This window comes from Pseudonaja textilis, chromosome 3, assembly GCF_049901715.1.
Source record: "Pseudonaja textilis isolate UNSWEBS1 chromosome 3, rPseTex1.2, whole genome shotgun sequence".
Lineage (NCBI taxonomy): Eukaryota > Metazoa > Chordata > Lepidosauria > Squamata > Elapidae > Pseudonaja > Pseudonaja textilis.
The window spans coordinates 101257075-101272063 of record NC_141992.1 but is presented as its reverse complement, the minus strand read 5'-3'; the positions used below and the strand labels follow the sequence as shown (position 1 = coordinate 101272063).

The 14989-nt window shown below is 41.4% G+C and overlaps 1 protein-coding gene across 1 annotated transcript in view; it reads left to right on the top strand.

Moving 5' to 3' along the window:
- Nucleotides 1-14989, top strand: part of RABGAP1L (RAB GTPase activating protein 1 like) — a 169612-nt gene that overhangs the window by 93872 nt on the left and 60751 nt on the right. Inside the window, exons 14-17 of the mRNA XM_026703343.2 lie at nucleotides 9028-9102; nucleotides 10092-10217; nucleotides 10609-10752; nucleotides 13119-13160. Of these exons, the coding sequence (XP_026559128.2) occupies nucleotides 9028-9102; nucleotides 10092-10217; nucleotides 10609-10752; nucleotides 13119-13160 (387 nt within the window). The remainder of the gene's footprint in view (nucleotides 1-9027; nucleotides 9103-10091; nucleotides 10218-10608; nucleotides 10753-13118; nucleotides 13161-14989) is intronic.

Here is a 14989-nt window from a genome sequence, read left to right as displayed (position 1 = left end):
GAGAAGTAAGCCTTCAAGGGAGGGAGAGAGAGAGAGGAAGGAAGGAAGGAAGGAGAGGAAAGAAAGGAGAGGAAAGAAAAGAAAAAAGAAAAGGAGGGGGAAGGGGAGGGAAAGGAGAAATAGGAAAGGGAAAGTGAATGGATGGATGGATGGATGGACGGATAGAGGGAGGGAGGGAGAGAAAAAGGAGAGGAAGGAAGGACCACAAACCCTGGCACTAGATACAGCTTTAGAGGATGCTTTGAAACAGCACAGCAATCCAGGGCTGGAAGGGACGTCGGAGGTCATCTAGTCATCTAGTCCAACCCCTGCTCCAGCAGGAGACCTTATATCATCTTGGTTATTTTGGTGCCTCTAACACAGAGGAGGAATTCCCAGAAATGCCCAGGCATTGCTAACCTCTCCCCCCTAGTAAAAAAAACCTAGAGCAAAAATTTCATGCAGTATTAAAAAGAAGAAGAGAAAAGGGGGCTGCTGTGTATGGACTGATAAATTGGCAAAATGGACTGCTAAATTAGCTATGCTTATTTAGCCACATAACAACCAGGCTATACCCACCCAGTCACATGACCACATAGCCACGCCCACCAAGCCACTCCCACAGAATCAGTAGTATTGTCTTTGAAAATTAATAAAATTTGTTTAATTAAAAAAAATGCTTATTAATTTTTTTTTTACTGGCCCTAAACCTTTCCAGGCACTTAGAAGGGGCTAACAAATGGGATCTTCCTTTTTGAAAGCATAGTGGGGATCTGCAATGTTTCCATCATGTAAAATTATTGATTTTCTGTGTTGTACTACATTATGAAATAATATTGGTGACCTGGTTTCTTGCTTGCATGTATAGTACAGATACCTTTCCCCCAGGAAACCAAAATAATTGGCAGAAAGTAATGATTTTCAGCTGCTTGGACTCCTGTGGCTGAAACAGTTTAATGTGAGGCCTGTTGTTCACACTCACAAGTTAGCAATTTCTGTTAATCAGAAACAATTTATTTTAGTTATATTGAGAAACCTCAATATGTTTCAGTATACTGTATGTGTGGCAGTTTGTTAATAATTTATGAAAAAGATAAAAGTGAAATATAGTCCTAACCTATTTGAGAACACTTTTTTGGGGGGGAAAAAAGACAAATTACTTTTTGAATATTAGTCATATTCTGCTTTCCATTTTGCCTTTTAACCTAACCCTCCTCACCCCAGAAGTCCAATTCAACCTGGCCACAACATAACTGGTTACTGCACCCAGTAGTGGGATTCAAATACTGTATTTTTTGGAGTATGAGACACTCCGGAGTATAAGACGCACCTAGCTTTTGGGGAGGAAAAGAAGCAAAAAAAAAAAAATCTGCCTCTGTCTACCAGCATCCTTCCAATATTTATCTGGCCAATTTGCTGTGGCCCGTTTGCCGCGGCCCATTTGCCGTGGCCCCTTTGCTGCAGCCCGTTTGCCATCACCGCAGCCTGTTTGCCGCCGCCCATTCGCCACTGCTGCCCATTTGCCACTGCTCGTTTGTTGCTGTCACCTGTTCTGGAACAGCTGATCGGTGCTGACCTCCCCCACCGCAATATTCACTGTATAAGATGCACGGACATTTCCATCCACTTTTTTGGGGTGGGAAATATGGTAATTTAACAACTGGTTCTTCCTAGTGAGTGGTTGGGTGGGTGTGGCTTGGGGTCATGTGACTGAGTGGACACGGTCAACTCGACGTCACTCACAAGGTGGGGCTGCCACGCAGGTGGGCTGATGCTGCAGAAACAGGGCAATTTCCTACATACCATTCGGAGCCCTTTCCCCTCACTTCTGACAAAATAAAATCCCATCTAAAGATCACGGCTGCCTGCCAAGCCTGCCTGGCACATGCTGGCAAAAGGAGGCTAGGGGAAGAAAAAGAGAAGGGCTGATGGAAACGCCCTGTTTTCTTTTGGGCTGTCTGAGCCACGCTGGATCAGGATAGAGAGTTGGGAAAAATAAAAAAGCCCACTCGGTCCGTACTCACCAGCACGATGGCAAATCTCTCTTCCAGCTCACCAGTTCGGGCATTGGGAGCTTGAGGGGTGGGATTGCGCCTGAAGTCCATCTTCTGCTCTTCCAAGCCCGGCTCTGCCTGCAGCCAACCATCAGCCAATTTTCTTCCAGAGTTCGTGCAGGGAATCCTGTGAGCGGCAGCATATTGCATGCTTTTCACTCCAAGCAGCCTGGGCTGGAAAACGCATGGCTGGGGCAGAGTGGTCCTCCTTAACAAACTCCCAACTGTTGCTGCTGCTTGTTAAGGCATGCAATATGCTGCTGCTAAGCTCCTGGGTTTCTCGCACAAGTGCTGGAAGTCTGGTACGCCTTCCGTGTCCAATCAGCCTGCGCTCCCCTCTCGCTCCAGGCATTGAATCACCCAACACCCCACATGCACAACACACCCCCCCCCCCAAATTTTTTAAGACTTAGAGCTATGGGGAGGCAAGACACACTGATCTCTGTCTTCCTCTAGTACCGGTCTTGGAAAAGTGAACTCTCACAATCGGACTCAAATTCTTCCACACTTGTGTGAGGAACCCAGGAGCTTAGTGGTAGCATATTGCATGCCTTAACAAGCCCACTGATAGCCAGAGCCAGGCTTGAAGCAGCAGCAATGGTTTGGAGCTTATTAAGGAGGACCTAAGAAGGCAGGCAAGCGGCCTGGGCCATGGGGACTGCAGGGAAGGCAGTGGAGAAGTCAGGCAAGTGGGCTGGGTCACAGGGATCAGATGGAAGGCAGTGGGGAACGCAAGGCAAGTGGGCTGGGCCGCGGGAACTGCGAGAAAGGCAGGAAAAGAGGCTGGGCTGCGGGCACCTGTGGGAGGCAGCAGGGAAAGCAGGCAAGCGGGATGGCTGTGGGGAAGGCAGTGGCGAAGGCAGGCAAGCAGGATGGGTTGCAGGCGCCATGTGGAAGGCCGTGGGGAAGGCAGACAAGTGGGCTAGGCCACAGGATCCACGTGGGAAACAGCTGGGTGAGAAGTGAAGGAAAACTCACCAGGCAGAGACCAGCTGAGCTGCATGGTCGAGGCAGGCGAAGGAATCAGAGAGCAGTAGCAGCAGCAGCTATGCCATGGGTGTGACTCTAGGTGAGTGGCCTAGGTGAGTGAGACGAGATAAGGAGTGACTGGGGCAGGCGGGGCCAGCCAGCAGTGCAATTAGCTGGTTCTCCGAGCTGCGCAAATAATTAATAACTGGTTCGTCCAAACCGGCTGAATCCCACCTCTGACTACACTCCTATATAGATTAGGGTGCACAATAGCTTTTCAGGTTTCAGACACAACAGGCCTTTGGATGATATTCTGGAGTCCATGATACTTTCAAATAGGCAGCAGCAGAACAGTGAAATAGATTGGGCTAAAATATATGTAGCTGCATTAATATTTAATGAAATAGAACTAGGATGATTCCTCCCTATTTATTCATTTGTTTATTCATGAACACCAAAAACTGCAATTTGGCAGCAGCATTTTGGGGAACCCTAAACCTAGCCCTTGCGTAATAGCATTCTAGATAGTTATGGATTTCTCCTCTTGTTTTCTACCTTAAAAAGAAAACACTGGAAAGATCTAATTTATTCAACTACTCTCACTTTCTTATGTAAATTACCACTAAATAGAAGATACCACAGTATCATCCTTGTTAAAAATTATGAAGACAGGTAAAAAGTCAGCTATTTAATGAATGAATAAATAAATCAAGAATTGATACTGAGGGTATCTGCATTTGGGATGTACTTGGTGCTGCTGCTAATGTTATTGTGATTTTGTAGTAATGTTTATTAATATGATATACACTATATATTTATTTATTTATTGTATAGGTAGTCCTTGACTTACAACAATTCACTTAGTGACTATTCAAAGTTACAGCAGCACTGAAAAAAGTGACTTATGACCCTTTTTCACACTAATGATCATTGCAGCATCCCCATGGTCACATGATTTACATTTAGATGCTTGACAGCTGACTCATATTTATGACAGTTGCAGTGTCCCAGGGCCATGTGATCAGCTTTTGCAGCCTTCTGACGAGCAAAGTCAGTGGGGAAGCCAGATTTAACAATTGCAGTGATTCACTTAACAAATGTGGCAAAAAATTTCATAACATGGGGCAAAACTCTTAACATATTTCTCACTTAGCGACATAAATTTTGGTCTCGATTGTGGTTGCAAGTTGAGGTGTCAAAGTTGTGATATCATGTTGTCGTCATGTGATGTATCACAACTTTTCCCCCCTTTGCTAAATGGGGGTGGGAGTGGCCAGCACGTGACACATCTGTCCCGCGGGCTATGAGTTTAACACCGGTTTTTAAGCTATTTTAAGCTATGTACACTGGTTTTTAAGCTATTTAGATTATGTGGGATTTTTTTACTGAAATAGTAGGGAGGCACATACTTAATAAACAAAGCCACATCTTTCCAGAAAAAAAAAAAAAAACCAGAATACTCTTAAGAATGATTGCACTTTATTCTTTGCCAAAAAAAAAAAAAAAAACCAATGAATTTCAGTTACCTCAAAAGTCCTGGTAGAAGAAAGATGAAAATATTTAGTGAGTAAACAGAGAATATAACTATACATACAAATAAATACTGCAGTTCTTATAAAATGAAACTTAAGAAAAGTGACAATTGCTGAGAAAATGCTGAATATAGAAGGGTGCCTAGATTCTGAATATTTTCCAAAGATGGTTATATTTCCATGTAGAGGTATTTTAAATACTGGCTGATTTGTTTCCCTTTTGGTACTGAACACCAGGGGTCCCCAACCTCCAGGATGCGGCCCACTACTGGGTCTTGAGCCTTTCAGAACTGCGCTGCAGAAGTGGTGGGGGTCACATGTGCGTGCATCCCCATTTGCATGAGCAGCAGGCAAGCATGGATGCACGTACTTCATTTATAGGAGCAATGGCCAAGCAAATGGAGTTGGGCATACACGTGCTTGTCCATTGTGCATGTGTCAGCTTTGGAATCCTTATTCATCGCTGCCACATAGCTTGAGAAAGTAGGAGGGGAGTGATTTTAATTGAGTAGCTCTTAGGAGACAAAATAGAATTCTTTCGTTAGTTCAAGGTCAAAGAGTGTGGCGCAGGAAAAAAAGGAACTTAGTTTGGGATTGGTTCATGTGATGTGATGATGAGTGAAAAGGGGATGGTTTGTAGTTTGGGACATTGTGGGAAGTCCGGGAAATTTTTAGTTTCGAAATTCCACAGATGTGCCAGGTGCTATTCTAAAAAAAGTACTTTTGAGATTATGCTTATCTCGGAGTTACTGATCAGAATGGAGGTTCCCGGGAACGCTGACAGCGTGTGCATGCTCTTGTCCACCACTCACATGGAACCATCCCCTCTCCTCCCCCTCCCCCCTCCGATCCACAAAGTCGGAAAGGTTGGATGGACTCTGCAATACACTTTTGGACTCCTAAAGAGACTCCCAAAGTTTTACAAATATAATAAAAAACCCAATAACTATAATAAAATATTCACACACACACACACACACACACACACACACACACTCTGACGGAGTGTCTGTTAACTAGTAGAAAATTCATGGTTAACATGACAGATTAAAAGCTCTATGAAACAGCTGTGGCTTCGCTGCCTGCCTAAATATCATCAGGGAGGATGCCAGCTGAAAGTCTGAGAATAGACTTTTCCACTGGGAGAGAGCCATAATAAAATAGCCTTGTCTTCTGGCTCACATCCCTACTGAGGAGGAACAGTCTAGATGGATCAGTTTTACCTAGAGAAGATGGTTCTGTATTACTAGGATAATACAGGTATTCATCAACTTACAACCACAGTTGTAAATTTCTAGTCACTAAGCAATCATAAAACATGATGTCATGTAACACAGTGATGACAAGCCTGGCAATCTCAGTTACCATAGTAACTCCAGATGCATAGGTCATTAAGGGGAAAGCAAAGGGAATTCCAGATAAGGAGGGTAAGGTGCTGTCCTGGAAGGCCCGACATAGCTGTGTGGAAGTTGGGGATTGCTACAATGGGATGCAAGCTTGGGGAGGCTGGGTAAAGAAGATGTGGGATGTATGTATGCACGTGTATGAGTACAGAGAGTCTGAGGAAAGAATACCCTGTGGCTCAGGCTTCTTGGCACATTGCAGCTCTTGGGCTGCAAGAAGCCCTGAGCTACAGCAGGAAGCCATGGCCCTTCTCCCCCCAACTCCCCAAACCTCAGCCCTCCATTCTAATCCAGCAGCATTGTGCAAACCTGCCATGCCTAGGAAGCTCCAGCAGTATGGTGCAAAACTGCAGCACACCAGGAAGCCCTAGCAATGTGGGTCTTCTTGGTGCACCATGGCTCTGAGGCTGCAAGAATTTCTTGAGTTGCAGTACAGTGTGAAGCCCGGTCCCAACTTGGCCCAGCAGTGCAGCATTAAGGGTCTTGTTGCTACCCCAGGAAGCTTCAGCCACCCCAGCCCATTACAGGGCAGCTGTAGTTGCCCTTACTATCATCTATCCGCTCCAAAACCCTGGTCACCCTGCATTCTGCACCCCAGTTGACTGTTATCGTCTTCTTGCTGCTGCTGCTGCTGCTGTCGACAAGGTGTACTTGGCCAGAGATGGTATTCAGCCGGTTCGGACTGATAGCGGAAAGTTCAGAAAACGGACAAGTACCACCTCTGGCTGTCCCCACCCACCAGCCCCCGCCCTCTCCTGTCCTATATTCCCTTGTTTTTTAGCTCAGCTGATTCACGCAACAGAGTGGATTGCTGCACCTCAGCTGAGCTAAAAAACAGCTCACCTCACTAGCGCTGACACAGAGGGCGGTTTTTGAGTGCTCCGCGCGTTCTCTCTCATACAACCAGTAGGAAAAAATGTGGAATCCCACTACTGACTTGGCTCTTTGTGAGGCAACTGCTGGCCTAGAAGACGCCATCTTCCCAGATCTTGCAAGAAAACCACCATGTGCAATCTGGAGAAGAAATATAGGTAGTCCTCAACTTACAATGACAATTGGAACCAGAATTTCTGCTAAGCAAAGTGGTTGTAAAGTTTGACCATGTCACTTACCTTTAGGGAGCCCTGCAGTTCCAGTTGCTGTCTTTAAGTGAGTCTCATGGCAAGGCAACAATCTACTGGTTCCCCACAACCAAAGTGTGTGGCAAGCCAGCAGGAAGTCAGAGGCCACCAGGCAGCTAAGTGATAGGGAACAGAATGAGGCACTGTATGCAGGAGAGGCAGGGATATGTACAAAACATGTGGTGTAATCCAGGGAAGGTGTGCAAGGGTCTACAAGGACTGAGGTGCAGCAAGGGTCAGGGAGGGTGCAAGGGATGCAAGGGAAGCAAGGATCGGGGAAGGTGCTGGGGGTGCAAGGGTGTCTGAGTGGCACAGAGTGGGTTGGAGAGGGTATAAGTCTGAGGGAGTGTTGGTGAGGGTCAAGGACGGTGTGCAGGGATGTGAAGGGACCTGAAGGTAGTTTGGGAAGGCTACATGAGGGTGCAAGGGGGTGTGTGAAGGGAGAGGGTGCATAAGGATACATGACGATGCACAGGAGAGGCCCAGGAAGGTTGGGAGGATGCGCAAGGATGCATTGTGATGTGAGGAAGGTGCAGTAAGGATAGTGAATGGTGTGCAAAGATGAGGGGTTTGTGACCGCGAGGGAGCGCAGGCAAGGGTTGGGGGAGGTTCAAGGGGATGTGCGTGGGTATAAGATACGGCAAGAGTCGGGCAGGATACAGAGGCATTTCAGTGGGTATGCAAGAGGTATAAAAGTGAAAAGCTTGAGGTGAAGGGAAAAGCAAAACAAGTCATAATTGCATAATTAGATGAGATTCTCAGAAAAATGAGGCATTTAAAGAACAAAAGGCACTATATAAAGTAATGTGTGGTCATGATGGGAGCGAGGACAGGGAATGAATGAACAAGAATCTCTACAGTTGAATTAATAATTCAGAACAAGTAATATACTCAGTTTGAGGTATCATTCCTTGTTGTTTGAATACCACGAGAAGGAAAAATTATATTGTATCTAGGTGGCTTTTAAAAAATATTCATTTCAGTTTGTCTGTGACCAGTGCTTATAATTTATTACTAGGACACAGTTATTTGTAAACAAGCAAAAAAAAAAAAAGCACCACCTGTTCTGAGAATACCAGTTTCTTTCAAATGAATTTAAAATGCCATTTGGTATGCCATAAATCACAAAATGCTGCTTTTCGTGAATTCTGTGCATCTCAGGGTTTCCTGTGAATATTTAGAACACTGCCAGAATGTTCTAGACTAGAGCTAAGTGTATTGGCAGGATTTAGCGCTGTCACTTCTGCTTTAACCCAGTAGAGACACCTCCCACCCCCACCAGCACAATGAATTGCAAGAGGTATTGTGAATGCTAGTAAGATAGCCAGTGAATTGTTTTGACTTCCTGAGGTTTTCCAAGCTCATTCTGCCTCAGTAAAGACTATTTCCTCAGCACTTGCCAGAGGCATTTCACTGCCTGACAACAGTAGGGGTGCCAACTGATTGTAGTCTTTCACCTTTGTTAGAAGCACTATTATTGTTTAGATGCCAGGCTTGATTTGATTCTCCGGGGCTTTAGATCCCATCTTCAAAGCACATATTTGTATGTATGGTATTGGTAGGGCATAATTAGCTCTTTCATATGCTTTTCACAAGCTGAGATTAATTTTTAGGAGATAAAAAAATTGAATCCTGTCTCCTAAAAAGCAGTTAAAAGCTGATTTCCTTCAGTGTATTCGTGGCTGTTTCAAGTGATTGATTGATGCTTGAAATGAATGACAAAATGGTATGCTTTTTAAAGTGCTGTAATTTATACTATGGAAAGTACATGCACACAATGAATTTAGAGCAATAAATTTCCATGTTGCGTGGGAAAATGGCTTTCAAGCTTTTATATTTCAGATTAGCATTTGCCATCTTTATGGTAGAATGTAAGAAAAGCAAGTCATTCATAGCGAGCCATGTCACTTCAGTTGACCATGAAATTTAATAATTTACAATTTCAATCAAATATGCTTTTTAATTCCAGGCATATTCAGTTTACGATGAAGAAATTGGCTATTGTCAAGGTCATTCCTTTCTTGCTGCTGTTCTTCTGCTGCATGTGAGTATACTACAAAAAGAAACACCGTTGTCTAATCAGACAAGCAGATGAAATGTTTGTTTCCACCTTTCAAATTTCTAATTGTACATTTCCCTACCTATTTAATCTCACATTGGCACTTACAAGAATAAGTAGATGTTCCTACTTTTCAAAATTCAGGGAAATTTAGTCCTTGGAGTAGATGTTAAAGACACCTTTTCTTTTCACCTGTTATAAACTTTTAGCCAGGCTTTGGTGTATACAAAAAGCTTTTACGTCAAAGAAGGAAGCCTTTCTCCTTGTTAAGGCAGGAGTGACTTTTGTTTGGTTGTTCATAGGGGAAAGACTTCTGTTCATTCCTTTTATGTGAGGTTGTTTGCTTCTTTAAATGTGAAAGTAGATAATCTTGTCTTGACTTGAAGTCTGTCGCTTGGTCCCAGGTAAGGAAATTGCCAGATCATTCTGGAGCATATTTTCAATTGGCCACTGAGAAGAGAGGATTAATCATATTCTACACAATATATGCCTCTCAAAGCAAAGGGAATTTTTGAAATTCAAACACAGTTGCAGACCATAGGGGGGAAAAATGGGTTATGCTTTGCTAAATTACAGAATTCTAAATCACTGTATTTTTATACACAATTAGCAACATACTATTAAAATCATTTTGATTAGTGATTGATTAGTCTATTACTTAGGAGATAAGTTTTATTTTGTTCTATCCCTAAATATTAGATAGTTTTTTTCCCTTTTATAGCACTTCGTTTTTACAAAAAAGCACATTTATAAGAACTCACTGAATATATGGAAGACCCATGTTATTTTAAATTCTGAAAATTCATACCCTCTTGAGAAATTCCAGTCAATTCCACAACAAGCAGCAGGTACAAAATCCTGACTGAAAGCTATTTGAATGCATATTTTAGTTTTCTCTTTTTGCCTATTCATAGCATAAACACATCTACAGAAGGGTTCTTGGAGGTCACTTTATATTTATGGTCTCCATGCAGATGCCTGAAGAACAAGCCTTCTGTATCCTAGTGAAGATCATGTATGACTATGGCCTGCGGGACCTGTATAAAAACAATTTGGAAGGTTTGCGGAGAAAATTTTATCAGCTGGAGAAACTTACGCAGGTATTACCTGGAATTTTTCTTTGCTTTAGAAAAAGTATATGCTAAAAGAATAGTGAACATATCCTACCATAGGTACATAGGATGTGGTATGCTCAACTGTCCATGAAAATTGAGGTATTGATAATTAATGTGCAGCCTGTATGTGTATTTGGAAATATACATACATAAATAACATACATAATGTATGAAACACATATGATCTTCATGTTTACTACTGAAGTGTTTATTCTACAAATATTTCCTAACATTGGCTTAAAAATATAGCAGAAGTATAAGCATATACTTCATAAGTATAAGAAAATGGTGCATTTTAATTTAGATTCTGATAATGCATTTAACATCTTTGAGAAGAAAAGTTATATTCATCTTTGTCTTTCACTGTTCTCCATAGGAACAGCTGCCTGATTTATATAACCATTTTGTGGAACAGAATCTTGAAGCTCATATGTATGCCTCCCAGTGGTTTCTCACCCTCTTCACTGCCAAGTTTCCACTCTGTATGGTCTTCCACATAATTGATTTACTACTTTGTGAGGTAAAATTACCTTCTATCCATAAAGAAGTTTGCTTTGCATGAAATGAATTGTCATTTTTCATGAGCTTATAGTTACAAGGATGATTGCTTCTTTTATTAGATGGAGGTGCACTGCCTCTTGCACATCATTCTTTAGTCCTATTTTAGTTTGAGTTGTTCTTCCACCAATATTTCTTTTCAGCTTTGTTTTAAAGTTGTATTTGAGTAAATCCTTTGCTGTCCCTGTTTAGACAATGGAATGATTTAACTCAAGGCATTCACTTATTATAAAAATTGTTTCAGTTGTCTGAATCAAACTCCTCATTGTTTAGAGGATAGTTAAAAGTACAAAAGTTCATTTTAAAAAAATCACAAAAGGAATGAGTCAGAGCAAGTTTTGCATTTGCACATGTTGCAGTTGCATATCCTAACTCTGCTCTGGCAGGAGGGAAAGTTTTACCTTAATTTCTGGTTACTGTCAAAGCTCTTTGTCCAACTTAGCAAATGATAATTCGTGAACAGAACATGGCATGAACCATGCAGCCAGTTTATAAATCTGACTTGTTTCAACAAGCCATAATTAAAGTTCAGCTAAGTTCAGAGTTAGTACAAAACTGGTCTCATTTCCAGTAGCATTCAACACAGAATACATAATTTAGTTGAACCTGCTTTGATTAATCAGAAATTGATGTAGTCTAATCTCTTTAGTGTAGCCTGCTTGATTAATCAGTTGGACTGATTCATACATGTTAACCCATAGTGTACATGCTTCTTTTTGGTTTTGTTTTGCTTTATGTGATATAAAACTATATCTTTATGTGCAAATTTAGGCCACTATTGCCTGTTCAACAAATCCTGATTTTACAAAAATCCAGACATGGTGGTGTTTTAAATGCATCCTGTACAGGCCTTTGAAGAATTTTAGCTTTAAAGTAATATATAACAAACAGGATTCATCAAATGTAGGAATGGGAAAGGGGAAAAGGAAGAATTAAAGGTGGTCCTCAACATACAACAGTTCACTGTTCAAACTGAAAAAAGTGACTTATGACATTTTTCACACTTATGATCATTGCGGCATCCCCATAGTCATGTGATTTACATTCAGATGTTTGACAACTGATTCACATTTATGACTGTTGCAGTGTCTCGGGGTCACCTTTTGGAACTTTCTGACAAGCAAAATCAGTGGGGAAACCAGATTCACTTAACAACTGTATTACTAATTTAACAGCTGCAGTGATTCATTTAACAAATGTGGCAAGAAAAGACGTAAAATGGAGCAAAACTCACTTAATAAATTTCTCACTTAGCAACAAAAATTTTGGGCTCAATTGTGGTTGTAGGTGGAGGACTGCCTGTATTTTTGCATGATTATAACGAGTGTAGAACAACTCTGTTTAAGATTAGCGTGTGAGTATCATAAATATTAAAAAGAACTCTGCAAATTCCTACACATGGGAAAGAGAAATGAGCTATGGAGAAACTGCTGATCATTAAACAATAGATTAATAAGTTCTGTGCCTGTCTTTAAGCCATTACTTTCCTTCTTTTATATTTGACTATTGTTTTGTGAGGATCTGAAGTAATTATTCCAAATTGGTTCAGCATTCATTTTATTACTTTTACAGTTCTGACCTCTAGTGGATAAAATTTCCTTAGGATTGTTTCCAAGCATTATTTTAAAACCTATTTATAGGATTGCTTAATAATTTGATTCAGTGGTGGGAATCAAATAATTTAACAACCGGTTCACCCAGGGGCAGGTTGGCTGTCGTGGGAGGTGTGGCCCATTCCTGTCCTCCAGTTCCACCACAGATGCGGGATGAGCCTCCCGTGGCAGCCAACCTGACCCTGGGTGAACTGGTTGTTAAATTACCCCTCCTGTTATCAAAGTGGATCCTGGGCGCTGCACTGCAATGGAGAAATGGAAAATGGAGTGGCTTGCACAAGGGAAGGAGGAGGAACAGGGAGAAGAAAGAGGGAAAGTGGCCTCCTCCTTTCCTTGGCCGGCCATTCCATTTCCCATTTTTCCATTGCAGTGCTTGCCACACCCACCATCACCCAGATGCCTTTGCCCAGGCATTTCTTTGCCTACCTGATTTCCAGCTCCTTCACATTTCTCGCCTTTGAATTCAATCAATTCCAACTTTGAAGTTGGAATTGATTGATATTTTTTTTTTAGTCCCATAAACTTTTGTTTCCCTGCACATGCTGGTGAGAAATGGGATGGAGAATTACTCGATTAAATCCTTTAAAATATTGTTTTTTGTATGTTTATCTACAAAAACCTTGACACAATCCTAGTATGAGTATTGTTTACCTAGGTAAATCCCTTGCAAGCTGGATGAATACTATTTTTTGTTTCTTTCTTCTCTACACTGCAGGGTCTGAATGTAATCTTTAATGTAGCCCTGGCTCTCTTAAAGGTAAGGTAATTCTGTAAAATTCTTATCTTTCTGTATTCACTCCCTTCAGCAACTCTACAGAAGTACCTTGGTGCATATTGCTTATATGCGCATAATTTTGTTTACTGTTTTGATTAATTGGTTTCTGGAAAATGTCATAGAAAAGAGAATGTACTCTCATCTAATTTATTTAAAAAATCCCTTATTAGTGATCATGAAGCATTTTTTGTAATTCCTTTGATTTTTAATCCCAAGAAATTGCAGTGAATCATTATTTTGTTAAGCTCTTTCTTAATATGAACACATTTTGGAAGCAAAAAGTCCAAATGCTCATTATCCATGCTACCTTTCATGTAGACTGCAGTAATATGCTCTACATGTGGTTGCTTTTGAAGACAGTTCAGAAGCCTCAACTGATCCAGAATGCAGTTAATTGAGACTAGTATATTCAGCTGTATTTTACTTGTTGGTGTTTAATTATTTGGTTTTCTTGCAGTTCTAATTCAACTTAAAAGCTGTACCCAAATAGGTATTGAATCATCTTTTCCTTACAAACTTTTAGGGATAGTACACTGAGAATCCCCATCCTACAAGAAATGAATGGGCTGGGGCTCAGAAAGTGCCTTCTAATTGGAGTTCTCTCTCTTTCAAAGACCCTGCCTCCTAAGATAAGGATATCTTCAATCTTCTGGCCTTCAAAAAAAGGCACTGAAAATTTATTCCAGATGGTGTCTAATATAAAACTTGCTTGAGTTAATTGAGTTGTTGAGATTTTTGTTTTTATTGGATTGTTCTTCCTTGATAAATCTCCTTGAGACTTTTAAGAAAATGGACCTTTGAGAAAATGGACAGGATGTAAATAATTATAAAAATACAAGCAAATAAATGAATCCATTGTTGGTCTGATGATATTTATACTGTAGTTATGAGAACCCATTGCAAGGTGACTTCTACATAAGAATGTTTCTTTGACTGATTTCAAAGTTGTGTCCTGCCTGGACTAATTATCACATATTTAGCTGTAGTATTCAACGATAGTTATGTAGCATGGACATTTTCTTGGCTCTACGCTTCTGTTGATCTTGGTGAAAATGTTAAAATGCCACTGGGGCATACTGGGGTTCTCTCCTATGTTAAGAAACTTCTATTATCTTTGAAGATGAGGAATGCATTTCATAGTTAAGAAGGAATATTGGCAATGTAGAACAAAGAAATATCTTAGTGATATTCTATCAATGTTGGATGTGTAATGCTCTTCCAATCAGAGATGATGTGTTTTGGGGGGGTCCTCCTGTGCAGCTCCTGCATGAAAATTAGTTTGCAGCTGTGGCTAGGAAGGTCTTTGCATATCTCGTGTACCAGTTGCGTCCACATCCTAGGTCATCTTGTGTATCAATTGTGCCCATATCCTAGATTTTAATTACCTTCCAGTTGGGCTATTGAAGGATGCTGTTCATGGGGCTACCTTTGAAAAGCATTTGGAATTTCTGCTGGCCCATAATGGAATGGCATAAGGGAGTATTGGTTACTTCCCAGTATGCCTATGTGACATCGCTGTTATTTGAACTGCACTGGTTCCCAGTAGGCTTCTGGCTGCCCTTCAGGGTATTAGCACTTTGAAGCCTTATATGACATGAAGCCGGATTATTTGCTAGACTGTCCCTCCCAGTGTCCCGTCCCCCCCGCCCCAAACCTATTAGATCAGGCAAAATGTGCAAACTCTGGTTCTCCTGTGGATCCTTGGAAGCTTGTCAGTCTCTCATTTTATGCAACAGCTTCCCCTCTAAGATACGGACAGCCTCTGTCTTTCTGATCTGGAATGCTGTGATTATCTAGTTATTACCCCAGGC